Source organism: Diplodia seriata, assembly GCF_021436955.1.
Source record: "Diplodia seriata strain FDS-637 chromosome Unknown scaffold_6, whole genome shotgun sequence".
NCBI classification, from domain to species: Eukaryota; Fungi; Ascomycota; class Dothideomycetes; order Botryosphaeriales; family Botryosphaeriaceae; genus Diplodia; species Diplodia seriata.
Window position 1 is genome coordinate 1,910,201 of NW_027117313.1, and position 27,391 is coordinate 1,937,591.

Here is a 27,391-nt window from a genome sequence, read left to right on the forward strand (position 1 = left end):
GGGGGTTGGGGTTGGGAGACGGTGGCATCAGCATTGCGCGCCCAACCGAGGAATGTCCGATCACACCGGTCGCAGAGTTATTTTTTCTTTGCTTTTGGCCCGGCTCACCCCATCATGGCCTTCTGCGACGCTGATAGATTGCGAAGAGGGCGGCTTCGAAATGTTGCAGATTCTGTGGATTTTGAAGGCTGGGTCAGTCCATCCGGTAGGGCCGATAAGGAGATGTCAGTCGAGTCTCAGGTTCCAGGATCCACTTCTTGCGCAAAGTTGATACATGGTCGTGGCCTGGTTGTCTTTGCGGCTCTGATAAGGCGGCTGCTCCCGAAATCGGCTGTGTCCGATGGTGACAAATGAAGAGGCTTGGGGGGTGAAGTGACTCATCTTGGACGGGGTGAGATTGAAGGAACTCTTCAACATCGCAGACGGTAATCTACACAGACATGTTGAGGTTATCTTCTCAAACATGTGGTGAGGACAATTCGTTATGGAATGCCGGTTTCTCTGCATCAACGCGACCAGCTGGGCGGCATGTCCGTTGACCCCTACCTCGTGAACAGCAACACCTGAAACACCAACATCTGGCACTCAGCTTAATGAGGTTCAAAGACCACTGTAGAGTGTTCGCCTTTACTGATTCCTCTTTCCGTTCATTATCAGCGCGATCCGACGCAGCTTTTGTATTTCTCAAACTCAGCAGTGACTGATGAGCTTTGTCCTGGGTCCAAAATGGGACTGGTCCGGTTTTCGGCCATTGTCTAGGAAACAGTGGGACCAGGCTGCCCTGATGATTAGGTGAGCGTGATCAGGCCGCGCAGGTAAGTACCTGATGCGATGGAGCAGGAAACACAAAGCTTATCTCAGCGGTTATTCCGAGGCACGACATGCTGTAAGACAGAAGCATGTGGTTGTCCAGCTGAGCGTTGTCCAGCTGAGCCGACTACTTTCACCGCATGTACTACTCGTCCGACTCTAGGCTTGCAGGGTTGTACTACTGACCGAATCTCCACCGAAAGCGCCCGCCGCGACCCTCCGGACCAGTGCGCTCGGAGCATTTAAGCTTTGATCCACCGCGATCTGGCGTCGATTGAAGCTTAACGGCAATACACATGCCGCCGTACCATGGTCAGTTCGTGGCAGCACCAGCAATTCGAACTGCAAGTTGAATTCCTCTAAAATTCCTGCGGATCTCAACGTACACGCACCCTTCGTTTGCCGCACCGAGTGTGTAACATGAACAACCATTTTGAAAAGTTCAGTATTCCAGCAGGAAACCCATCAAGTTGTGAAGTGATACCATGCGATTAAGCTCAAATAGTTCCCGAAGCTATCAACGCAACGGAGAAAAGATCCGGTCAGATAACGTGCTGCTACCCTTGTTCGTTGTATATTAACTTTAGTGCTAGTGAGCAAAGCTACACCTTTGGAACTATCGAGGAGGCATATCTTCGGGCCCGAGTGACGAGCACCACGAATCAAGGAATGGAGTACGTCAAAATAAACTCCCCCACCTTCGCACGTCAAGCTCAGTCGCTGTCAAGATGCGTTCCCCAGAACAGTTACACCCGAAACTCGAGCATGGAATGCTGCTCCAGCTCGAAATGTGCTGAACGAGTTCTATGGCTATGATGAAGAGCCAGGTTATCCGGAAGGAGGCCTCGCGCATCTTACTTACCCCGCAGCCGCGGCGCATCTCGGATCTCGGATCTCAGTCTTGCCAAACCGTCGGACCGCCGATGATCTACAATGTGGCGCTCGCAACGGACTTTGTAGCCTTAGCCTTTTCTCGCCTACTACGCGGCTCGTTGACCGTTTTCCCCGCAAAGCATAACCTGCGAGCCGTCCGGCAACGCACCCCGGCACCGGCAGTTGCTCCCCCACCATTGGCCCAATCGGACCGCCTGTCGACTATATAAGCACACAAAACTCTATAACCCGTACCACAAGTCCCCAAAAGCATTGGAGTACGTACTGCTCGAACCCATAATCCCCACCCCATAACCACCATGCAACTCCTCCTCCCCACCTTCTTCCTCCTCGCCACCTTCGCCCTCCTCTCCCCCACACAAGCCGCCGCTCCTCCTGCACCCCCCGCCGCCCCCGCGCTCTCCTACCTCTACACCGCGCTCGTCGACTGCACGCCGCGCATCTTCACCGCGCAGACGCCGCACGGCCTGCGCACCGCCATCCCCATCGTCGGCGGCAACTTCACCGGGCCCCGGCTGAGCGGCCGCATCCTCGACCTCGGCGCCGACTGGGGCACGACGGATCCCGCCACGGGCATCTTCACCGCCGACACGCGGTACGACCTGCAGACGGACGACGGCGCCGACATCTTCATCCAGACGAGCGGCCCGAGGCAGGTGGACGGCACGCTGCATCTGCGGCTGGTGTTTGAGACGGGGGCGGGGCGGTATTATTGGTTGAACAATGTTGTTGGTGAGTTGATTCCATTGGTCGATGGGCCCGGTCGGCGATGGGGGCTGGGGGCGATGGGCGATGGGCATGCTGACCACTGGGGTTTTTTTGTGGCTGTAGCTGTTGGTATCTTGCAGCGGGTTGCCGAGTATGAGGATGGGAGCTATACGCTGCGGATCGATGCGTGGAATGTAAGTTTTTTCTTTTTTTTTTTTCCCTCAAACTGTTGCCGGAGACACGAGGCTTATGCAGCGGCAGCTCGCCGGGGAGTGGACGAATACGACGTTCGTCAACGGGACGACTTACTGAGAAGCGTTCATCACGCCAGATAACGACACTTTGTCGGCTTCTTTAGAACAGCCCTTGTCTCCACGTTGTATTCTTTCTCTGGAGTTTGCCCTACGCCCACCGACTCCCAATGGAAGGAAGCGGCGGATTCTTGGCTCGTGGAGAAGCTATCCAGGTATTCTTGACCAATGCATCACGGAGATTTTTCGATTCATTGAGCCTAGGCTTTCTGGAAGCATGAACTAAACAAAATGCTCCTCTTACATCGATATACGAGGTAGTCCGTGGAGGTCCTCGCAACCTTGATACTCCCTGACAGTTAACGTTGGCCTGTCGGTCGCGAGAACATTTGGTAAAGTTGAACTTGCGGGCGGCATTTTCAAGACATTCTGTCATCGTCCGTGAGAGGCTCCACCATGAGAGGGGGGTGTTGAGACCGCAAGAGAGCTTTGTAGACGCTGGCACTCTCACGCTGAGACAGCGTACAGGATGGAGACAGTTTTTCCTTTGAGCAAAGCTCAAATGGTTGATCGCTACAGTAGTAACTCAAGAGCCAAATTCACAAACAGTGTGTACAGCATGATGCGAGTCAATTCGGGGCATCTTCGTAACTTTGATTCTTCCAATCGCGACAATCCCTCTCAGCCCCGAAGTCTTTCTACCTACGAACGATAATAATTGAACTTCACGTGATGGTGGATAAATACGCGTTGCGGCTGCGGACATGACGAGTCGGCAATAAGATGGCGCGCCCTGTCATGGACTAACCCAAAAACGGCTCCACGCACATGGAGTAGCTGAAAAGTCATATCCCTTGAGTAGTAGCCAAGCCTCGTGGCCTCTCGCCGAGAAAGGGTCGCTCGGATCTTGTCAATGGTAGACGTATTCCAAAAAACAAACAACTGGATTTCATGGCGTCGCGTTCGCATCTGACTTAGATTTGTTACTTTGAACCATGGTAAATTCTCTTATGCTGATGCGCAGAACAAAGCTAAAGGTTGATGATTCTAAAGCTTTTCGGCCGAGGTGCCACCAACGCGATTTGGACTTGGAGCAACGACATGTCGCCAATGGGAATGACACGGCAAAGGTTCCCGACGCCGTGGGAAGAGTCAGGAACGCTTCTTTGTCCGACCAAGTGGCTGGGTGCTTTTTGAAACTAGGGTCTTGATGAACATCCAAACCCGTGACGTCAACGTATGAAAACATCAATTTCGACGCGTAGATGGCGCCGTGGGCAACCATGGTGATGCGCGCGCAGGGTCATGGGGTCAAGCCGTTTTCCCAATGACGTCTTGATTAGAGGTCGGGCGTGATGGATGACGCGAAGAGCCAAGAATGTCTCATAGTAGTCTGAGGCGTGATGAAGGCCGCCGCCACTGAGGTGCAACGACGCCTTCGAGAAAGGCCGAAACATCGGTCAGAAGGATGGTAGCAAAGGCATGGAGATGGCCTAATCCATATCTCCACCATATATGAGCAAAAGCCGCTTGCTTTTTGCGGAGACGGATTAAGAAGTTAGTGTAACCGGTTGATTGGTAGCGCGATGTTATTGGAGGTTATAGTGGTGTGCTCTAAGCGCCGTGGCCGGAGCAAATACCTAGACCGTCGCCATGGGATCTTCCACCTGCCGCAAACGGACTAGCGCGCGCCGCTATCGCCAAGCTTGCGGACCACCCCGAATCACCGCCTTATCGCATCAAGTCGGCAGGTGTCCTGCCTCTGCCCCCCAAGGCTTTGCTGAGATTGTAGAATCTCCCCCGGCACTGTCAAGCTTTTGCCCAGCTTGATCGCCGTGCATGAAATCCCCGGAAAACATGGGCAGCATCGACATAAGGCTGACGTGGGTCCGACTGCAGGACTTGAAGTTGATTTTGGAGCGCCGGTCAGTCGCCCACGCACTCACGAAACGGGCCGAGGGACGGGACCCAAACTACCTTCCCGGACCCTGCCAACACCGGCTGGCTATAGCCCTGCCTCCGCATTGACAGCCGCAATACGACCTTGGTCGTATTTTGGCGGGCACTCGATCGCCTAACGCCGCAGAAACAACGATCACATTGGCTGCGTCGTCCCCGGTATATTAAGCTTATCTACATTAGGCAGGCACTGACAGTCCCGGTCCGTCATGTTCTCGCCAGAAAAGCGGCGCCAACCGAAGCTCCCACGCGAAGGATGAGGCGTTTCATGGACACTTCTTTTGCTCACAACCAAGCCATTGTTTCTCTGTTTCATACTGTATGCTGCCTGACCAGACGCCCTCCATTGTTGAGGCAACGGCATGACCATGAGCGAAAAGTCTTTGTCCATCACATTCAGCCGCCAGAACATGGACGCTTGGACGGTGGATACGAGAACCCCGCGGCCGACGGCCGTTATCTGGTGATCCCTAAGTCAAACAATCGGCCATGGTGATGCTCCGGGAAGGTGGCCGCCACCCCCTTCCCTAGGATTGTTAGCATTGGTTAGTGATGCCATCGAGGCTGCAGATGCTGTCAGTGGCTACCCTCTTACCTTCCCCTTTCGGACATCGCTTAGTTTAAGCGTTTGCTTAAGCTTGCAACTTCGGTCCATCAAGCATTGCTAAGATGGTACCTGCGGGGCGCCCAGATCACATATAAAAAATGCATGTCCGACACCACCAACTGACTTTTTCCTCCAGCAGCATTCACCACCGCTTCACATCCATTACCTCTTTGCCCATAACCACCACTGTTCAAAATGCCTAGCCTCTCCCAAGTCGCGCTTGCTGCGCTTCTCGCGACGGCCAGCACCGCCTCTGCCATCCCGCCGCTGCACGTCGGCGTCCCCGTCGACTCTGACAGCACCGGCACGGCCTCACTCGTCCAGGTCCGCAACACCAAGCACATCAAGAACGGTGCCCGTGCCCTCGCCAAGGCGTACATCAAGTACGGCATCCCCATCAGCCAGGACCTGGAGACGGCCCTCACCAACAACTCCGACACCAACACCTTCAAGCGCGCCACCGGCAGCGCCACCACCACCCCCACCGAGTACGACTCGGAGTACCTCACGCCCGTGTCCATCGGCACGCCGGCACAGGTCCTCAACCTCGACTTCGACACGGGCTCGTCGGACCTGTGGGTCTTCAGCAGCGAGACGCCCAGCAACGAGGTCAACGGCCAGGCCAAGTACGACCCGAGCAAGAGCAGCACGTCGAGCAAGCTCTCGGGCGCGACGTGGAAGATCTCGTACGGCGACGGCAGCTCGTCGAGCGGCGACGTCTACAAGGACAAGGTCACCGTCGGCGGCCTGACCGTCACCAGCCAGGCCGTCGAGGCCGCCAAGGTCGTGTCGTCCGAGTTCACCGCCGACACGGACAACGACGGCCTGCTCGGCCTCGCCTTCAGCAGCCTCAACACCGTCGAGCCCACCCAGCAGAAGACCTTCTTCGACAACGCCAAGAGCTCGCTGAACTCCCCGCTCTTCACCGCCGACTTGAAGCACAACAAGGGTAAGCACTCCTTCCTTTCCTCCACCCCTTCCATCCCGCTAACATGACAACCAGCCGGCACGTACAAGTTCGGCTACATCGACACGACGTCGTACACGGGCGCCATCACGTACGCGCCCATCTCGACGACGAACGGGTGGTGGCAGTGGACGTCGTCGGGGTACGCGGTCGGCTCGGGCACGTTCAAGTCGACGTCGATCAACGGCATCGCCGACACGGGCACCACCCTTCTGCTTCTTCCCGACAGCGTCGTCGACGCCTACTACGCGCAGGTCCAGGGCGCGTCGTACAGCAGCAGCCAGGCCGGCTACGTCTTCCCCTGCTCCGCCACCCTGCCCAGCTTCACCTTCGGCGTCGGCTCCGCCCGCATCGTGATTCCGGGGACTTACATCAACTACGCCCCCGTCAGCAGCTCCTCCTGCTACGGCGGCATCCAGTCCAACAGCGACATCGGCTTCACCATCTTCGGTGATGTTGCGCTCAAGGCCGCGTTTGTCGTCTTCAACGGCGGCACCAACCAGATTGGTTGGGCGTCGAAGACCTTGTAAGTAAAATAAAAAATGAGTGGGAGATGGTTTGGATACGAATTTACGACGGGGGTGAGGAGAATGGAGGGGTGGTTGAGCGGGAAGAGGTTGTGGATTATTGTTGATGACTTGAACTTGGCGAATCGTTTGTGCAAAGCAAGATAACTTGCGAGTAATCAGTCCTTTTTCCAATTCGATGATGCAGTTCCTGAAAAGTCTTCTTCTTTGAACCAACGTGATCAATGCTCCGTCTCCACTCTGAAAGAGTCACTATTCTGCGTGTTGATTGTTTATTGGATCGGAAGTGCCATGATGATCTGGTCATGTGTCAGGACCTCCTACTCTCGTGCACATCCTATATTCAACCTTTTCGATTTTTGTTGCGATTATAAGAATAGCAGCACGCTTGGGTAACTGAAAGCTGGGAGAGAGGTGAGAAAGAGAGATTTATTTGTGATGACAGCTACTAGAGCTATTGCTCATGTCCAGCCACTGTCGGTTCACTCCTGAGAAAAAAAGAAATTCCGCCTTCTAATCGTAGGGGTTATACCAATAGCACCTAAGGCACCTGGTGTGCCAGCATCTGAGACAATTCAGCTTGCTCGGATCATTTGAGCAGGCACAGCCGCAGCAGACCCACAACTCCATGTTGCTTGTGTATGAAGAGGTTTTCGAGGTTGAGCTATTGAGTGAGTTTGGAGATGCTTGTATGGTATGCGTTTCCTGTTGATGTGTGAGATAAGTAGTTGGTTCTTTAGATCGGTGCGGTGGTGAAAGTGATATATCCACCAAGGTTCCTGGACAGATATTTATACCGATGCGGAGATAGCAGCTTTGGTTCGTGATCAAGTGGATGCGTCAAGCTGTGTTGTCGGATAGAGTGGTGTAGATGCGCCTTCCACGGTAGATCTGCGTCGATCGGCCGCATAATCATCATCAGAAACGTAAATCGTGTGCTTGATCCGGCGGCGGATCTGGCCTCTGCGAATCGTATCAGATACACCCACAGCCCCGTGGGTGTGGGCTGTGGTAACAGCACCAACATGTCCACGATTCAGAATTGTTTAAGGCGCCACAACGGCAGCATTTCCCCTGTGCCATACTTTTTCGTAATGTAAGTGGCGGTTCTGCGAGGTATTTGGTCGCCGTGCGCGTGTATCGAATAGGGAGTCTGCTTGTAGGTCGGTGTAGGGGAGCTTCGGGCATTTTGTACTTGAGGAAGTAGTTTGCTTGTTCAGCAGATGTAGTGTATTCAAAGAAGAACAAAAAGTGTGTTGTTCGATCACAACACGGTGACCACCGGATCAGACACGCAGCGAATCCCATTCCGGTATGAGAGCAGGTGACTCTGCTCATCTGTCATTGCAGAGTCTTTACACGTAATTCAGTCGTAGAGAGCGGGAAAAAGCTGTCGTTGATTTAGAAACGCTGTTTCAACCCTTGCATGCAACATCACACATGGTTGTCCTGGTGAGCGAGCTTATTTCCCACAAGGATTCGCACTATTTCGTTTTGGGAAGGGAAAACACTCTATTGCTGGGCAATCAGCTTCTTGGCGCGCTACGTGATGGTACCAGGCACGATGCTTGATTGTTCTTTTATGCATCAAGAACAAGTGATTGTTGAGCGTTGAGCAATGATAATGCTACCTACGCGCTTGTGGTTTGTTAGTTAGTGCGATTTCGTACCGAGGAAAAGGCGCGCACGATTCATCAGCGTGGGGCATCTGCAAAAGAGCGTGTTTCGAGCGCTGATGATCGTCAACAGAGCGCCGATGTTCCTCTTCGCTGCTGACGAGATCCTATTAAAGGAAGCCGACCACCTGCAGGGCCTCCCACACATCCGCCACGAGCAGCTAGTTGGTTACTGCTCCTAGCGGCATGCGGCTCCACCCGCTCTCTAGCCACATGTCGGCGATGCCGATCTCCGAAGTCGCCCCAAATTGAGGCCCTCCACACGTGCGGCAAGTAGTGGAAAGTAGCGACGGTTGCTCCGGAGCAAAGTCATGGACCTGCAGATAAAGTAGATGGCGCTTCGGCAAGACTAGTGCACGCGAGATAGCTTGTCCGTTACCGGCGTGCTTGGCCGCTGAGGCATTTTACCAACACTTCCTTCTTTCGAGCAATTTGCACGAGTTTGCTGGCTCTCTGGCTAGCTGTTATAGTTTCATAACCCGAAGGCCTTTGAATGGCCGGGTTGCGGTTTCGGCTCCGTTTCGCTGGGCTGGCGCTCATAATGAGGCGTGGCGGTGCCGGCCAATGGGGGCGGAGAAGAGGGCTGCCACCACCGTCGGCTTCCGGCCGAGAGTGGCGAAAGTGGGCAGGTGGTGTCTGCTTATTATTCGAGCTGTCCAAGCAGGCTGTTCCTGAGCCTTGTGGCCAAGCCGGCCAAGGCGAAGCGGGGGCAGGCGCCATGACAACAGGAGGTGTGGCTTGCGACAGTGTGAAACCGACAGTGTTCTCGGCTCCTGCCCGAAGGCCTCTAGTTCCCGACCCTCCTTTTCGCCCATCCATCTCGTCTAACGGCCGATCCTGCGCTTTGCAGTATAACGCATCCCGCTTGAAATGAAGACGCGCGCAACTCCGCTCCCCATTCGCCGCAAGTGCTCGCCTATGCCATGACCGACAGGTACGCATTGCACGTGGTACCGTATAGGTAACCATCGCTCCACCTCTCCTCGCTTATACGCTGCCGTGCCTTAACTGGCGACTACAAATATATCCACCCGCCATCCCAACCCGTTGTTTGGGCATCCCACCTTCGTTTGAATCATCCGCTATCATGCGTTTCGCCGCCGCCGCCGTCGCTCTCCCTCTTGCCGTCAATGGCATCCGCATCATCCAGGGCAACGATGACGGCTGGGCCGAAAAGAACGTGCGCCTGGTGAACGATGCCCTGAACGCCGCCGGCCACAACGTCGTTCTCTCCTGCCCCGCCACCAACGAATCGGGTCGTGGTACGTCTCTCCCAAAAGAGAAGAAAAAGGGAGAACAATCCCAACTAACACCCCTTACCCACAGGCTCCCTCGACGAAGACCCCGGAAACCGCACCGAGGCGTGCGAGTACAACAGCTGCCCCGCCAACACCAACGCGCCCTCGGGCTCCAACTCGACCAACCCCCGCCTCAACTGGGTCAACTCGTACCCCGTCACGGCCATCCGCCTGGGCATCTCGGACTTCGCGCCGCAGTTCTTCGACAACCAAGCGCCGGAGCTCGCCGTCACGGGGCCCAACGTCGGCTCAAACCTCGACATCCAGGTGCCCTTTTCCGGCACCGTCGGCTCGGCCGTGTACGCGGTCGAGCAGGGCATCCCCGCGCTCGCCTTCTCGGGGCTCAGCGGCGACCGCACCGCGTGGGACGCCGACCCGACGCCGCTGTTCGCCAGCGTGTACGCCGACCTCGCGCTGAACCTGACGAGCGCAATCATCGACGCCGGAACGCCGTACCTGCCCGCCGGCACCTTCCTCAACGTCAACTTCGGCGAGGTCGACGATGCGACGTGCAACGCCGCGGAAAAGTTCAAGTTCGTCCTCAGCCGCATCAACGTCCAGGTGCCGCTGCTGTCGACCCCCGACGTCAGCCTGTGCGGCGGCGAGACGGAGCTGCCGCGCGAGAGGGAGGTCGTCGACACGGACGGCTGCTGGGTCAGCGTGAGCGTGGGCGATGCCAGCGACAAGACGACGGCGTCGGCGGAGGACCAGGCGGTTGTGTTGAAGAAGCTGCAAGGTTTGTTGAGCTGCTTGCCCGATAATTAACGATTGAATGAGATGTTGGGGTAGGGGAGAAAAAAGGGTCGTTCTGTAATTTTTTGATGCGGGTGGGGGGTTCATGTATTTGTTTACGCTAATGATGAAATCGAACACCCTGGATGTGATTGAGATCTTGATTGACCCAGATATACCGTTTTCTTGTGGCACATTCCCGCGCACCTGTTACATCTTGTCAGCGATGCAGTCTTTATCTTCTACTCGACGCTGCTGCCGGCGCTGCTTACGAGGGCAGTTTTGCTGGGAACGAACTGGGTCATAGTTTGTTTGTTGCTGTTGGGTAGATATGAAGAGGGTGGCTTTGTTTATCCTATTCTGGTTGTAAGAGACAGGAGCAATCACTTGATGATGGATGCTGGAAATGCGAGCATAGAGCATGTCAGTGTCAGGCCCCGCGGGATACACTTTGTTAAGGGAGCCCCCGCAATAATATTCTACTTTTATGAGCGAATTCAAGAATCCAGCTTAGGACTCAGGATTCCTTGAACAACATCAGATTAGCGCATTAAATTGGTTTTCCTAACGGTCCTTTTCACGTCACACTGCCCCCGTCCCCGTCCATCCTACAAAGCGCGAAGTCACTTCCCTAGTAACACCAACACAAATCTCACATTCCTACTACTCCCTACTGCCGCTACCGCCCATCCTCCCCGGGTGTTGTTTCGTGCGCTCGCCCAAGGTCGACCGCCTCTCCCTCGCCCTCTTCGCCACCACGACCATGGACCTACCTCATGCCCCGCAGTCGTTGTAGTCTTCGTCGTCGTGGGCGCTGCTGCGCATCGTCGAAGCTCGACATCATCGCCCGCGCCGGGGGCGAACATTCGGCGCGACGCTCGTGTTGCCGCGTCTTCGACGAGTTTTTCGTCAGCGACGGGCGGGCGGTCGGGGTTCCACAAGGGGCGCTGCACGAGGCGGGGCGGCGGCGGCGGCGGCGGCGGCGGTCAGTCGGTGGTACCGGGGGCGTAGGTTGCCCGTGCGACTAGCGGGAAGGGCTGAGCGTGGCGAGCGTGGGCTTCGAGGGACGGGGTTGTGGAGAGGTGTGTGTAGGGAGGAGGGGGGTGGAGGCCGGCGAGTTCGTCGGGGACTGGCTGGGTCTCGATCATCGGGGAGGGACCGCAGTCGACAGCGGAGGAGTTGAGGGGGAAGAGGGAGAGGAGGGAGGAGGAGGATGAGGACGAGGACGAGGAGGAGGATGAGGAGGAGGATTGGCTAGTGATCCAAGGCTCAATGCGGTTTGGAGGTGAACAAGCTGTGGAGGATCACGGTTTCTGGTACTGAGCGTTCTGAGATGTTTGTGGTATACCTGAGGAACATGCACAGGCTCCAGTAGAGTAACAGTTTGGACGTCGAAAGAAGGCTCCTCACCCCCTTCTCTACTGCCGAATCACGGTCGGTCCTCGCGAAGCCACTGTCGAAAGGAGAGACTGGAGCATGGGACATGCGTGAAAGTCATAACATGCTCGTACCTTGTCAGGAAGCAACAATGCCGATGATATGATAAGCGGTATTTGCTACTCAATCACAGATGGGGAACTTTGAACTTCGCTGAATTGGGTCATTGGGCGTGTGCAAGGTTGGCATGATGTGTCACTCGGCCACGCCATCCACCTGGAACATCAACGTCCTCTCGCACTCAGCAACAGCAGCAGCAGCTAGCATTTCTCGCCGCCGCCCATCCTCCCACTTCTCCCGCAGCACCGGCCGCAGCACCTTGAAGACATATGTGGCGGCCGCGAGCTCTCGCGGAGTCGAGGGCGTGCCCGCGCGGCCCACCAAGTCGAGGTACGCCGTCCAGTCATCGAGGCCGCCGCCCTGATTGCCAGTGCCGTCGTCATCTGCGTAGCGCCGCCCCTATGCGCGCCTGGATGACAATGTAGTAGTATTGCATGTCGGGGGATGTCGAGCGTGATGCGGATGGGCGGCTTCCCATGAGCGGTTGTAGGTCTACCGAGGCGGTGGTGGATGGTCGCGGCCACGTTGGTCGATGGCAAAAGACAGACGGCATGTCTCGTCGACCTTGTAGAGCGTGGGCTTGTATATATTCTGCCGTAAAATCATACTCAACAACTCACGTGGCACCAAAGCGTGACTCGCCTGCAGAGATGCCGGTGAACCTTTTGACAAGGAGTTTGGACTGCGGCATTTTCATCTATTATTCCGGGGAGCTCGAGATGTTATGAGAATGAACTATTGCAAGGCATGTGAGCTTAGCTTGGTGCAAACTATCTGTATGGACGACTTAGGCATGTAGATGTTGTTGTTCTGAGCGGAGACAACAGACACATGTCGCGGGGTTATTGGAGACCTCCAAAACACATTGATATATGCTTTCTGGTCCTCTCTCTCGAGCCGTAATCATCACTCAGCTAATAATCGATTCAAACAGAAGCATTTGCGAACCATGGAGCCATTTTAATTGGCATGTCTGTTTCATACAGCAGCTTCGTGCTAACGTGAACTTGTGTATACGGCCATTGGTCGTCATCTCGGCTTCACCGAATCTCTGCAATTCCAAGACCTGCAGGAATGTGCTTTGAAATGGTCGTGCTTTGAAATGGTCATGCTTTGAAATACTCGGAAACCGCAGCATTCGGGCCCGAGAGAAGCCATTGGCCGAGTGAGTAGAGGCTGTGATTGGTTCATTCGGGCCAATCGGAGACTCGGAATCCGAGAGAGGTCATGCCTGAGGCTTGACTCCTTGTCTGATTGCATCACCACTATTCCTTTCAAACACCCCTCGTAAAAGTATAAAAAAGAAAGGTCCTGCAAGGCGAGTCAAGCAAAAAGTCAATTCACATCCACAAATCAATCCACGTCTCGCTTGACACCGTTGCCCAATCATGACTGCTTCCAAGACGGACACTGCCGCCAATCTGCAAGTCAACCACCAGGACCTGGCCGGCAAAAATGCGATTGTAACGTAGGAAGTCCGGGAGTATAACCTTGCCTCAACAACAGCAGCTGATTCAGTGTGCACATGGCAACAGCGGCGCCTCCAGAGGAATCGGCCGTGCAATCGCCCTCCACCTGGCCAGCCGCGGCGCCTCAATCATCGGCACATGCTCCTCGCCGAAATCGCTCCACCACCTCGAGCACGCTAACAACGCAGTCGCCGATGCGTACAGCGCGGCAGGCGTGCGGCCGACGCCGAAAATCGTCGGCATGCCGGCCAACCTCCTCTCGCCCGACACGCCCGAGCTCCTGCTCGACGCCGTCAAGCGCGAGTTCGGGGGCCGGCTGGACATCCTCATCAACAACGCCGCGTACGACGAGTTCCGACCGATCGGCGAGCTCGACGCCGAGTACGTGCAGCGCAGCCTGCTCGGCAACGTCCAGACGCTGGTCCTATCCGTCGACCTGCTGTTCAAGGAACGCGTCTTCCGGCCCAACTCGCGCATCGTCAACATCTCGGCGGAGCTGACCAGGGGCCCCCTGCCGCACAGGCGAGTCCCCTGTTGATGGGAATTGTTAGCGCTTGAATCACTGACGCCGGTCATTGTGTAGTTCGTTCGGCTTTTTCGCTGCGACCAAAGCGGCCATGGAGTCGCTGACGCGGACTTGGGCCGACGTCTTCGGGAAGGATCCGTCCATGGCTGGCACTACCGTCAATGCCCTTCTGGTCGGCGCTACGGATACCGAAGCGTTCTGTAAGGGTCTGTCGCCCGAGCAGTCGAAGGCTGTTGTGGACCACGTGATTGGAGCCACGTCTTTGGCAAGGTTGGGGACGGCCGAGGATGCGGCGGATCTTGTCGGGCTCTTGGTGAGCGAGAGGGCGGGTTGGATCACTGGTTCTGTGGTTGGTGGCGGGGGTGGTAGTGCAAAGATTCTGTAGATGGGGAGGAACATCAGTCTGGGGTCATAGTTTCACTGCTTCGCGCAGATTGTCCGTGCTTTCGGAACTACTATATTGTTATCATGGTGGATTACTTGCACTTGTAGGGAATGCGATAGGTCTAGTCTGGATTCTGCCAGTCAGCTGCAACCTTGTCCGAAAACGCCACCGATATGTATTTGCTTTCCTTGTTCAAGTGTCACAGACTACACTGCATCAGCATAGTGGTGGTACCCGTGACCGATATCTTGCATCAAACATGCATGAGCTGAGGCTCTGTACTACTGGTAGGTACATCCAAGCCGACCCAGCAATTCAGATTCGTCTGGCTCTATCCCTCCCTTGTCGAGCCTTTCAGTTGTCGACTTCCTCGCCATCCCATAGTGTCTTCCAGACCATACGACAATAAAGGTTTCTCGGTGTCAGCTTACCCTTTACTTGACATTTCACCTGTTCAATCGGGTGCACCTTCCAGTCGCGGACTACCGGGAGATGGCCAAAGCTTTCAGCCTTCCCGCCGAAGCAGTATTTCAGCCTTTGATGTCGGCTTCAATGGCATCGAGAACTCGCGGCGAATCCCTCTGGTGGGTGAATTGACCCATTCTATCAAAGATGGAGCACGAGGCTTTCGACTCATTAGGCGTCTCGGACGCTATTTGTTAATCACGAATGCCGCGGCTCTGGCCATCACTTTTGGCTCCCTCTCGGCTCTATCATTCCTCTGGTTTGGGAATGAGAGCAATAGCCACTGGCGTTACATCATGATGAATGGCTGGATCGGCCAGGCAGTTACGCTGATTACTTTCGCTATCCGGCTTGCGGTTGGTATCCAGGCTACCACTGCAGTAGCCATGCTTGCCGGCGTTTCTCTTGAATCCGGTGATGGCGCATCCTTGGGCGAAGCACCCGCGCTATCAATTTCACGCTACGTCAACACCGGGCCATTCTCCACGCTGCCCGTATTCTGGAGGAATGCAGCCAGAGGTAAAGGCAACTACACTTTCATCATCATGGTGGTTCTCGCAACCTGTACCTTGCTGTCACAGTTCTCTTCGACGCTGCTTCTCTGGGATGTTCGTTCCGGCACCGTGCAAGGCTCTCCACAATCAGGAAACATGCCCATCGGGATGGGAATGCGCAACTTCATCGAGCGCTTCGAATCGACAGTGGAGAGGGGGAAGAACGTCTGGCAATTTACACCGCAATCTTTTCCAACCTTTGCCGAGTGGAACAAAGCTCCTGAGGTCCAACTTGACGCTTTGGTTGATACCGGGCCCACCGTTCGCGCGTTCCTTCCGATCGGAGCCGAGCTTAAACGCTCCATGGTCAACAAGTTTGAAGACACCGCTTCTTTGTTTGATGCCCGTGTGGCCTGCGTCAGACCCGTCATCACTAAGTGGAAATTCATTCAAGGAAATGTCCTCAACGACGCCATCACCCGCGGATATTTCACAGGCTACGCCCGACCAGCGCAACTCACCAAAGAGCTTAGAGCAGTTCTTCGGTATAACGATACTGCGCCAGGGATCTTCTTCAAATGCGTCATCGATGACCTGGATGTTTTACCTGATGCAATGTTCAAGACATGTTCCTTTAGTAACTCCGACGGGGGCTTGATCAACAGCCTCGATCCGACTTCAAACAGCACAATGAAGCACCACCTAATCAAAGGGGAGCGGCAGTCATCCACTGCTCCGGCAACCAGAACGGGGTGGGTAGCCCCAGATAACGGTAGCCTCGAGCAGTGGCCAGTCGAGATGGGGCACAGCTTTCTACTACTACGGTCAGAAGGAGACAGTGGTGACATCGAGAGTGTAGCATGGCAACTGCGCGTCAACAATTTCACAGAAGAAAAGAACGGTGTTTGGCTTGACATTCTGTCCAATGAAGCTCCGGGGCTTCCATATGCAGGCAACAAGCTGGGTGTAACCCTATGCTACGATTCATTGTGATAAAGCCAACTCGACGCACCATGAGACTTTGACACGCTGACATATGCAAGGTACAACAATGGGCCATTCATGAACAGAATCAAACACTTACAAGAGTTCCCCATCTCTGCTCAACGGCCCTCCAACCACTCCGAGCCATCCATAGGTTGGGATCCCAAGGAAAAGACATTTGATACGAAAGCATTGAGACTGCAGCTGGCCGCTGGCTTACCTAAATCTGCAGAGAGAGGTATCTTCGAGCTTGACTTTGATGGAGTGCGTGAACATCTGCAAAAAGCCACCCAACAGTGGTCGCCGATGTACAACGTCTCTTTTCGTGACAGTGAGTAGGTGGCTGCCCCATCCCATAAGCTACAGGCTGATCTGTGTGTAGCCCATCAAGGTCACACCCAATGGTTCTTCAATACGGCTGGCGACGTACCCAGTCTTGATAGCATCTCTGCTTCACCGAAAGCCTCAAGTCTCCTTCGACAGGATGGATTCACCACGAACGAGACTTATGACTTCCTCAATAGCTTGATTTGGTGGCCATTCTCCAGCATCCCCGATGATGTCGACCACTACGAAATATATGCACCATGCGAAAATTGCACAACGTACAATGCCATGACCAGCACATCGGGTTATCATGTGTCGCCACGCTGATATTGAATCCAATTCTTAACGCCATCTTTTGAGACGCTCTGATGGAAACGGGCAACCCGGCACTTGCCTGGCAAGCCCTCACTACCATAGTGTTGCGCATGGCATACTACGATTGGTTTCCAACATTTGACAGTGTCGCAGAGATTAAGACCGTTTCCAACGTTCCATGTTTGAAGCCGATGCATGTTTCTGGGTTCCTTATTGTCGTGGGAAACATTCTACTCCATTTGTGCCTGATTCTCATCACTACGTTGTACTTTGGTTGTGCGACGAACTTCTCACTTCTCAATAATGCATGGCAAGCCGTTGCGCAGCTTAAGGGACCGGAGACGGAAAGTCTGCTAAATAGCTCCACGGTAACGGATGATTCTGAAGTAAAGCAGTGCATTGCTAAGGGAGACGAACGAAGAAGAAGGTTTTGGATTAAAAGAAGCGAGTATCACGGCGGGGCACATCTATGCCAATGAAAGCTCTTAGCTTTATGTTTACTTTATTTTCGTTTCTTTCCTTAGATATATGATATCAACTTGACTTTACATAAGAATTTAACAGAGACGAAAAGAGGATCTTGGATAGAGACCATGCCACCTCCGGGTTACTGCGGCGTGCGGAGGTTCTGATTGGTTCACCCCTTACCATTAATGATAAGGAATTGGAGGGCGGCCCAGCTGACCTTATTAAACATTTAATTGCCCTCTTCTCGAAATACTAGCTCACATACTACTTGCTGGCTAATTACATGTGTTGTACAACACGTAAACTCTCACTCTTCTCAACGTCAGTACCAGCATCTTCAGAATGCCTCTATAAACATACCCATGGCTGAATCTATCTTGCCTGCATTGGGCTATCCCCGCTCAGTCGATCGCTACTTGATGTATAAAGCGCTATGAGCATCCGGGGTAAACCACTGTGTCTGGAACAAGTTCCGGGTTTCGTGCGGGGTTGGCCTCGACAGGTGGAGAAACGCCAAGTGCGGACGGTCCGATATCTATTCTATGCGCATACATAACCAGCCGTAGTGGCATAGATTTCGGTACATCAAACGAAAAAATGGCGCCTGCCGCTTCTCTGGCTCTTTCTGGTGGAGTTCCGGCCGCAACTGGTTCACATTCAAGCATCCAATGGTCCATAACCCCGACACCTCCCAAGACAGCACTGACTCTTCGTACAGTTTAAGTCCCTCGAATGCCAGCAATGAAGTCAATTGGCATCTCCCGGCGGAGTCTTGGGATACGCACGTGCACGTGTTCGACCCGAGCTACCCCTACTCGCCGGATCGACAATACACGCCCGCCTCAGCATTATACGACGAGCTACTAGCATTCAACGACAATCTCACCGTGACGGATTCGCCTCAAAACATCGTGCTCGTCCAGCCGTCACCGTACGGAACCGATAACTCCTTGATTTTGGATCTCCTTCGCAACCACTCTTATTCCCAGCACGATAGCTTGCTTCGCGCCATTACCGTCATCGATCCCGAGAACGCGACGGATCAAGAGCTGCATGAGATGAATGCACTCGGCGTCAGGGGTATCCGCATCAACACGCAGGGCGCGGACTCTGAAGAGGCAGCAAAGGAGCTCCGCAGGAACATCACGGCAGCGGTGGAAAGAGTCAAAGGCTTCAACAACTGGAAGTGTCAGCTGCTCGTGTCCGGCGTCAGCTGGGACTGTGAGCACCCCGCCCCCGGGTGCGATACTGCTGCGTACACTTGCTTACCAAGTTCCTCCAGACATCCACGACGTCGTCCGCGATCTGCCCATTCCGGTCATTGCGGATCACCAGGGCGGCATGGGAGGCCTCACGAAGCTTGCGAACGGTAGTACCGACGTGACTGCGCAGCCAGGTTTCTCATCTCTTCTGGACCTGGCCAAGCGTGGGAAGGCCTTTGTGAAGATATCTGCACTGTACCGCTCGTCGAAGCTCACCGAGGGTGGCTATGATGATTTGGAGCAACTTGTTAGAGCTTTTGCGCAGGAGGTCCCGCAGCAGCTTGTATGGGGCTCGGACTGGCCTCACACCGGGTCGAACCGCAGTGAAGCGACCAAGTACGTGCCGGAGCCTTTTAGGAAGGTCGACGACGAGGCTGTTTCGAAGAATATCAGGAAGTGGGTAGGACCTGAAGTATGGCATCAGATGACAGTGGTCACTCCCGGTGAAATTTACCTTTGAGTATTACTGCACCTGAAGCAGTATTTCACGTAGTGTAGAAAGTCGCGACTATAAGCGCCTCAGATATAAATCCCACCAGAAGTCCGTGGTAACGTCGGCCGCCTCTGTAGTTGTCTTTTGAAATGATAAGAGACCAAAGATGCTTTATGGGAGGCAAGACGGAATTACTGATAGATTTCCTGGTCGAAAATCTCTACGCCGAAATTACCCGGCGATCCTCTTGTGGTACGCGCAGAAGCCGTAAGCAGAATGCTGCAGGACATCGCTCTTGGGTAGGGTACGAAAAAAGCCCTCCAAAATTGGCTTAGTATCCTCTCGTGCGGGGTTGCTCCTCAACTTCGGTTCGGGCCGAGGACTTTGTACGGACCAGTCTGTGAACTTCGACCAGGCACGTCTCGTGTACAAGGTAAAGACACGCCATATTGGAATCCTCTAATAGTGGAATCAGTTGGGAGATTAATAGCTTGCCTTTGGTTGTTCGGGATACCGGGGCCAAAAAGGCAACGTATTGCTTATCACCAACGGCCCCCACCCTTTTGCCATACCCTGTCCTGCCCGTACTCGTCAGCCTGAAGGATTCGAGGAGATCCACATAACTCTTTAAAAGCAAGCCTCCACGCAGAGCATGCCATTCTTCTCCATAGCATTGAAGCAACAATGTCATCGACATCAGACGCAGCTTTTCCGATGGCCCCTGACCCTGCACCTTCCTCACCATACCAAAATTCAGTATTTGAGTCCGACGAGGATACTGCACCAGATGACGACCCGATATATCCTCTCGAAGCGGAGGTTTCTGACGTAGAGTACGACGAGGACTTCGGCAATCATGACGGCAGTGTCGAGTTCAACGCCAAAGTCATCGAAGAACTCAAGAGTGCCAATCTGCTGACACACGACGAAAAGCCGAGCAAGCTGTGCCGCTACTGTGCGAACATAACATACGAAGCAATGTGCAGTCCCGAAAGGTGCCAACACACTCCCAACGTGTGGACGCTTCTTCAATCTGCGGAAGAATGCGAGCTTTGCGCTCTGGTCGTGGAGGAGGTCACCGCGTCCGGACTCGGCCTGGACCCTGAAGACAGCGAGCCTGAAAGCGACCGCAGAGGCGGGTTTGAGACTTTCTTCTTATATCTCGGGATCGAGAAAGATGAGCCTCGCCCGGTGCGGGTACGGCTCGCGCGGTCAAGTTACAGCGGTATGACTTTCGAGATGGACAAGGGCACCGATGAAGACGAGTGGATGAGGTGGCATCAACTTGGGTCATTGCAAGCGTTCACCGACTCTAGTAGGTCTTTTCCATCCTTATCTTCCACTGCAAAGAAGGGTCTTCTGCTTACGCTGGCAGGTAAACATGTGCAGCTTTCGGACGGCGCCCTCCCGCTCCGGCTACCCCTCACGGAACAGCCAAGTCTCGCTGTGCTTTCAGTACTCGTCCGGGAGTGGGTTGCGAGCTGCCAGCAGAGCCACATCAGGTGCAACCCTCCTTGTCCAGAAGATGCCATTCCACGACTACCAACAAGGGTTCTCGATCTCAGAGATGTGAAGGCCAAAGCGACAGTGCGACTATGGCCCACGCAAGGATCCCGGGCGCAGTACATCGCCCTGAGCCACTGCTGGGGCGGCAAACAGCCGGTAAAGACCGAGACAGCAAACCTCAGCCAACGGATCGAAGGATTCCCTTACACAGATTTGCCTTCGCTGTTTCGCGATGCAGTCGACACCGCTCTAGCCATCGGCATCGACTACCTGTGGATCGACTCCTTGTGCATTATCCAAGACGACAAGGAAGACTGGGCATTCGAAGCGGCACGGATGGCGGACGTCTACATGAACTCGTACCTCACCATCGCCGCGTCCGCAGCGCCCAACAGCTCCGGGCGCTTGCTTGGCCCGAGAACGCCAGCACCCAAGGCCGTCCGGCTTCCCCAACGCGCACACGATGGTGCCGAAGAGGAGCACTGGTCTCTCTTCGTGGACGACCGGCGGCAGCGTTCCTTCGTGCAGGACGCGCATCTCTCGCCGTTGAACGGGCGCGCGTGGGTGTTGCAGGAGCGGCTGCTGTCGCCTCGAACCCTGCATTTCACCGGCACGCAGCTGTACTGGGAGTGCTGGGCCGACGTCAAGCACGAAAACCTCCAGCTCGACCGGACGAGCTACCACAAGAGCCGCATCTTCCCGGGATCCCTGTCGCCGCGCAAGGCCGGCAAAACATCCGACCTGAGCGACTACCTGGAGCAGTGGCTGGAGGTCGTCGAGACGTACACGGGTTGCAAGCTGACGTTCGCGTCGGACAAGCTGGTCGCCGTGTCGGGCATCGTGGACCGGATCAGGGCGGGAAACGCCAACCCGTTCTACAAGGGCGTCTTCTACGACGGCGACCTGCACTGCCAGTTGCTGTGGATGGTGGATGACAATTCCCGCTCCACGTTCCTGTCCGAAACCGGAGCGCCGAGCTGGAGCTGGGCAAGCCGAGATGGAAAGGTCCACTTTGCCCACAAGGTGCCGCAGTTACTTGCGCCGCACCGCTCAACTTGTGTGGCGTGGCGCCAGGACTCGGAAGACGAGCTTCTGGACTTGAGAGCCGACCTCCACACTTTGGACGAGAAAGTTTTGGTCGGTGAGCTGAGGAAAAAACGGCGAAACGAGTTCCGGAGGAAACAAGAGAGTGTTTTCAAAAACATTCTGCGCGGAGACGGCGACATCCGTTTCCGATTCATCCATCAGGACAGCAGTATGTTACCAGAGGACAACGACGGCGATCAGGAGGACGCCAGGAGCGACACGTCCGATTTCGTCCCCCATTTTACCGGTTATGAGGACGACAGTGATTTCGAGGACGACGACACCGTTGCAGGGGTCTTGCTGGATCACGAGACGGGAGATGAGCCAAGCTTCAACTCGATTTTTTGGGTGTTGGTTGGACACGTAAGGTATGCAATCTTCCAGCTGGCTCGGCGGCGCTATTACTGACATGAAACCAGCATGGGAAAGCGGAACGAGTACTACTGTTTACTCGTGCAAGAACGCGAAGAGTCAAAATACGTGCGCGTGGGTGTAGCTCTATTGTTTGACGACAAATGGCTTCATCTATGCCAGAGCGATGTTACGATTGTCTAGCACCCCATTCGGTTGCTCGACACTACCTTCCTCATTTAATGCTCTGGGATGGGTTCCTATACGGTGCTATCAAAATTACATTTATCTTGAACCGCTGGGAAAGAAGGTGTGAAGTGAATGCCCAGGTTATATGCACTATCCTTCACTCTGGATCCATAATGCTTGTTGAAAGAGGATGGCAACAAACGGAAGTCCAGCACTTCCCTACTTGCAGGGACTAACCTACGCACTCGGATCATTCGTCTCGACGCCAGTGTAGCCATTCGACCGCGCCAGCTTCTCCCAAGGAGCAAACACATTCTCGCTCTTCCCCAAAACCTCCTTCAGGCCAGGAAAGTGGCGTCCGAGCACATCCTTCATATCCGTATACTGCACCCAGCGGAACCCCTCCCGCGTGTAAGTCTCGGCGTTCCACTGGCCAGCAATGAAGCGATCGCTCTTCAGGCGCCTGCTGGCCATAAGGATGAAGATGCGGAACGCCGTCTCGCTGAACCCGAAGCCCGCCGGCAGCGGCTCGCACTGCGAGCCCACCAGTGCGTCCACCAGCTCGACGTCGCCGCCGTACAGGTCCGACAGCTCGCGCGCCAGCGCCGCGTCGCCGCCCGTCAGCTCCTCGAAGGTCGCCGGCGCGGCCATGCGGAGGAGGCGGCGGAACTGGTTGTAGCGCGGCACGCCGCGCTCGCGGTCGCGCAGGATGTCGACGGTGGCCATGTCGCGGCGCAGGCCGTCCGGCGTGGTCAGGTTGCGGAGGAAGTCGGGGTAGTTTTTGTGCGTGATGGCGCCCGGGTGGTTGATGCCGAAGGAGTAGAAGGCGTCGGTGAAGGACAGGCCGTCCTCGAAGGGCCGGCGGGCGTGTGTGAAGGTCAGGTCTTCGGTTGGGACGCTCTCTTGGTGCTCGCCGTTGTTGGCGTCGAAGAAGGCGACTTTGTCTGCGAGTTGGTGTTGGCAAAGATGCACGAGGGAGGTGGGGTTTGGAAGATACCTGGTATGAGAGCGTGCATCCGGTATACGGACACGAATTCTTCTGTCAACGAGTATGGCGCACTGTGATGGTCGACAGTCGACCCAGGGATGCCGCTGATGGCTTCACTCGTCTTTGAGATTCGACCAATAATCTTGTTCAGAGTCTCACCGGCGAGACCCCACCAGTTCGCGTTCATGGATATTTTTAAAGCGGGGTGAGCCAGCATCGCCGGTGTCCACTCGACCGTGTGGATCTTTGCCATCAAGGCGGAGTTGACCAAGCGAGCTTTGTCAAAGATTCGGTCCCTACAGTGGAGGTCAGGTATGAATCGATCGAAGGCTGCACAAGGGACTCACCCCGTCCAGTCGGGATATGCCTTTCGCAGCATGTCGCAGATGGCATTGTGCTCCATCGCAAACAGCGTATGCAACATTTCCATTCCGGTCCACCAGTTATTAGAGAAGCCGGTTTCGACGTCGCCGTACTTGTCGCGCGGCAGGACGTATCCCACGCCGCCTTCGATAGGGACCAGCTTCAGTTTTCCGTCCGCACTGTCGCCACGCAACTTCCTCGTCACCTCTTCTGTTGGGCCGTAGATCTGCGACCCATCCCACCACGCGGTCTCGACATTTTTGTACCCCGGGCATTTGGCGTCGGAGATGTCGAGTATGTCATCAGGCTTCGTCTGCGGCAACTTCATTTTTCCATTTGGCCATTCGTCTCCCGGAGGAAGAGGGACATCGAAAGAATCGTCACTCTACGACGTATTTGTAGTCAGCATGTGGCACTCGACATAGAGCAAAATTGAACCTCATACGTACCGCCTCGTGGAAGAACCAGTCATGGGTCTGGAACTGTATCCACGCCGCCGCGAGGAGGTTCAAAGACGTAGCAGGTTTGAAGCCTCCAGGCTCCCTGGCCATGATGCGTTCGCTGAGGAGCCTGGGATTCGGTGTCCATAGTTCCTCCTCACTGGGCTTCTCGGTGAACTTCCGGGGAAAGTTTCTTCCAAGGCGCATGCACCTGCTGCCCATGCGCGGCTGGTCCAGCGAGTTGAACTTTCCATCAGAGTTGCGAGCGTGCAGGAATCTCTCGTCCGTGAGCGGAGTGTCGCCGGGAGTTCCTTGCGCGGCGACAGACGCGTATCCGTCGTAGAGGTTGTACTGGCGCAGTTCGATGCGCAGCGCATCCAGGTTCAAGGCGCCGATTGCGCCGGGAAGCTTGTGCCATGGTATGATCTTGTTGACCAAGTGGAACGTCTTCACGAGCACCCGCTCCAGGAAAGAGGGCTGGTATTGGTATTCGGGATGATCCATTTTGAGGTTGGTGAAAAGAACCCGGGACTCGGTCCGCGAATAGGAAGGTAGGCCGGTCCAGTATTCTTTGCCCTCGAGAGCCTTTAAATACTTACTTACCATGCCTACACGGCGAGGCTCTGGCATTTCGTCCGGCTGCGCCTCATCACATGCGCTTACATCTATCAGTGATGGGTAGGTATCCGGTGACACAATGTAGCCGCATGCAGAGCATTAATATTAGCATCCCGTTTTGTGGCTTATGTTTCGGATGCTGTCAGCAAGCCACTGGCTGCCTTAGCTGAGTCCTGTATAGGTTGGCCTTCTACACTGGCCAATCAGCGCATTGCAATCGTTCTCGCGTGTCCTGCGTGCGACCGAATAGTCATGCTTCCCGCACAAGGCGTTATTTGCTCCAGTAATCCCCCGCCCTTCGTGAGATGGAAGCCATGTGGATCGATTGAGCGCCTGTTCCAAGTCGGAAAAGCGGCTTCATGCTGCTCCTCAGCCTTGCGCCAGTGACGAGGCAGCAAATTTAAGAGATGTTACTCAAGCTTCCGATCACAAGCCACAAGTGTAGACCTTGCGCTTCCTTCACTGCGATGTTCCCGTACGGCCAGCTCCTCTCGCGTCACATCCACAGAAGGCATCCTCATGTTATCATGAGCAGCACTTGGCCTTATTCCTGGAAGTGCACAACTGCGCGTAAGCATTGAACTAGAGCCTCGCGGCGGCTGGGTGCCTTTTTCGCCAAAAGAATGGCACGCCGCATGGCTGACATGGCTTCAGCTGTCACTTGGTACGACGCAATACCCATCTTGTTGGACCTTGCATCCGTTATTCCGCTGACTCCTGTTCAAGGTATTAGTCACGATCAGAAAAAACAATGAACAACACATGTTCCAGTTTGCGAAAGCGGCGCACAACCGACAGGATGATTGCAGAGCCTCTTGAAACGATGCCGTCGAGAGATGCTTCCTTAGAACAAGTGTTCAAATGTACATTTCACGCCACCTCAGCTGATGTCCCTCCTCATGAACACAGTCTTGGTATCCCAAATCTTGCCCTCGGGGTCTGGGTCCTGGTAAAAATTCTGCACAACCTTGATTACACGGTATCCTCTCCGCGCATACCATTCGTGGTTGCTATTCTGGCCAGGAATCAGTAACACAATCTTCGGCAGCGCTACACCTACCAAACAGACCCACCTTGAATAACGTGTCGAGCGCAAGCACTCGCGCACAGAGCGGCGCCTCGGTCGCCGTGGTTTCGATCATGTCCATGACCGCCCTCCCGACACCGCTTCTCTGGAGCACTTTGGATATGTAGAAGGTCTTGATCCAGTAGACGCCGCTGTCGGGTAGGTCCAGATTCAAGGGTTCTGCCTCCCGGCACCCTGCGTCGATAGCAATGTGGCCAATTGGGTGGATTTCAGCCATGGAGGGACTTCTGGCAACGCCCCGGAATGAAGATGCGGTATCCCGTATGGCATTCTTTTCCTGTCAACAAGTCAGAACGACATTAAAATCCAAGCCAAGTATCTGGCTACGGACCTTTGGGTGAGCAGTCCGATGGAGGTGAAGTTTTTCTTTCAATTCAGGATCGTCGGGTGAGAAGCACTAATCAGGTTTTAGTCAATCGACTACCATTATTCAACATTTCGATCAATTGTTCGAACGGCGGAGGGCAAGTCCCATCAGCGCACATAACCAACTTACGATCCAAAAGAGACATCTGAACCCGGCCCTTTGCTCGTCACGCCATTTCGAGGCAACCCTCAAGGAATGCCATCCACACTGCAACCTCTGCTCGACGAGTCTTTGCACATGATCGGGGGACTCTGGATCCCAAGGAATTAGCTGGACTTTGGATTTTGGGGTCATGATTTTGATCTTTGAGAATGGGCCGCGCCTGTGACATTGTACCGCCGGGCTTTAAGTGCCTTGTACATCCACTAATGACTCATCATTGATTAAGCGAGGTGTCGGTTCCCGATCCTGCGCGCCCTTCGGTAGACAAGCCAGCATTCCATTCTCCAATAGGTGCCAAATGGGTTATCAGTTGGGTCATTCCGCAAATGATGGAATCGAGGCTGAGTTACTATAAACCGATAAGCTTACTTTGTCCAATAATCCCGGGCTGATCCTACATCCCTGCCAATGTTCGGGCCCCGCGGCAGATTCTCCAGCAAAATTGATGCGATTCCGAGCCATCTCCGGATTCCGCACCATATTCTGTGGCATACTGGGCGGAATTTCAGACTAACATCTTCCAAGAGCAAGGTGCCCGTTTTCATGGACGGAAATAGCAAAGCTAAGCTTTCCAAGGCGACACTTTCAGCAAACTCTTAGTGTGTTTAATCCTGCCGCTCGAAATTGCCTATTCAAGTAACAAGGCGAGCACGGCCCAGCATGGCTCCAAACCAATACTTAAGGGATGGTAAAATGCCAGTCCCTCAACCTTAAACCTACGATACAAGAACAATCGTAACTTGCGTTATTCTGACTTTTGTTTTTCCAATAAAAGCGATCCGCATGGATGCAGCTGGGGGTAAGATATCACGGTAAAAGTAGGTAAAAGGACAACGACTTTCACGCAGCCCTTTGAGTGCTCGGTTGTCCGGTTCGGGGACTGATAGTGGACATTTAGAGGGCATGTATAACAGCGTTGATTCAGTGATATTGATGCAAATCTTTGATTCTCTTCTGAAACCTTTTGATTTGGATATCGCCGACACCTTCTCAGATCCTATCGTGTCAATCTTGAACGGCAAGCGGCATATTGCTTGGCTTGCGCATAGAGGGAGATGATGTCTCTGCGCAACGGCTGCTCGATTTTCAAGCCAAGCATTACCCCACGTGTCCACTTAAAGACACAGATCCGGGGCCGAACGGAGGAAAAGTAGCCCCACGCTAATCCGAGATAGGAAGC

General features: G+C 54.6%; 7 protein-coding genes across 7 annotated transcripts; 5 read left to right on the forward strand and 2 right to left on the reverse strand.

Moving 5' to 3' along the window:
• Positions 1–5,424: 5,424 nt before the first annotated feature.
• SLS55_006469 (uncharacterized protein) lies at positions 5,425–6,726 on the forward strand (the record flags this gene model as incomplete). The annotated part of the gene is made up of 2 exons (XM_066777898.1): positions 5,425–6,178; positions 6,233–6,726. The coding sequence occupies 2 exons, from the start codon at positions 5,425–5,427 to the stop codon at positions 6,724–6,726; spliced, it is 1,248 nt and encodes a 415-aa protein (XP_066631993.1).
• A 2,760-nt stretch (positions 6,727–9,486) lies between these two features.
• Positions 9,487–10,462, forward strand: SLS55_006470 (uncharacterized protein; the record flags this gene model as incomplete). The annotated part of the gene is made up of 2 exons (XM_066777899.1): positions 9,487–9,661; positions 9,726–10,462. The coding sequence occupies 2 exons, from the start codon at positions 9,487–9,489 to the stop codon at positions 10,460–10,462; spliced, it is 912 nt and encodes a 303-aa protein (XP_066631994.1).
• Positions 10,463–13,381: 2,919 nt separating this feature from the next.
• SLS55_006471 (uncharacterized protein) lies at positions 13,382–13,933 on the forward strand (the record flags this gene model as incomplete). Its single annotated transcript, XM_066777900.1, has 2 exons — positions 13,382–13,389; positions 13,474–13,933. 2 exons carry the CDS (start codon positions 13,382–13,384, stop codon positions 13,931–13,933), a joined length of 468 nt encoding a protein of 155 aa, XP_066631995.1.
• A 4,094-nt stretch (positions 13,934–18,027) lies between these two features.
• On the forward strand, positions 18,028–19,081 carry SLS55_006472 (uncharacterized protein; the record flags this gene model as incomplete). The annotated part of the gene is made up of 2 exons (XM_066777901.1): positions 18,028–18,580; positions 18,642–19,081. 2 exons carry the CDS (start codon positions 18,028–18,030, stop codon positions 19,079–19,081), a joined length of 993 nt encoding a protein of 330 aa, XP_066631996.1.
• A 657-nt stretch (positions 19,082–19,738) lies between these two features.
• Positions 19,739–22,201, forward strand: SLS55_006473 (uncharacterized protein; the record flags this gene model as incomplete). Its single annotated transcript, XM_066777902.1, has 3 exons — positions 19,739–22,014; positions 22,066–22,126; positions 22,181–22,201. 3 exons carry the CDS (start codon positions 19,739–19,741, stop codon positions 22,199–22,201), a joined length of 2,358 nt encoding a protein of 785 aa, XP_066631997.1.
• A 222-nt stretch (positions 22,202–22,423) lies between these two features.
• SLS55_006474 (uncharacterized protein) lies at positions 22,424–24,583 on the reverse strand (the record flags this gene model as incomplete). Its single annotated transcript, XM_066777903.1, has 4 exons — positions 22,424–23,130; positions 23,184–23,470; positions 23,522–23,922; positions 23,987–24,583. The coding sequence occupies 4 exons, from the start codon at positions 24,581–24,583 to the stop codon at positions 22,424–22,426; spliced, it is 1,992 nt and encodes a 663-aa protein (XP_066631998.1).
• Positions 24,584–25,475: 892 nt separating this feature from the next.
• On the reverse strand, positions 25,476–25,899 carry SLS55_006475 (uncharacterized protein; the record flags this gene model as incomplete). Its single annotated transcript, XM_066777904.1, has 2 exons — positions 25,476–25,610; positions 25,669–25,899. 2 exons carry the CDS (start codon positions 25,897–25,899, stop codon positions 25,476–25,478), a joined length of 366 nt encoding a protein of 121 aa, XP_066631999.1.
• Positions 25,900–27,391: the final 1,492 nt, after the last annotated feature.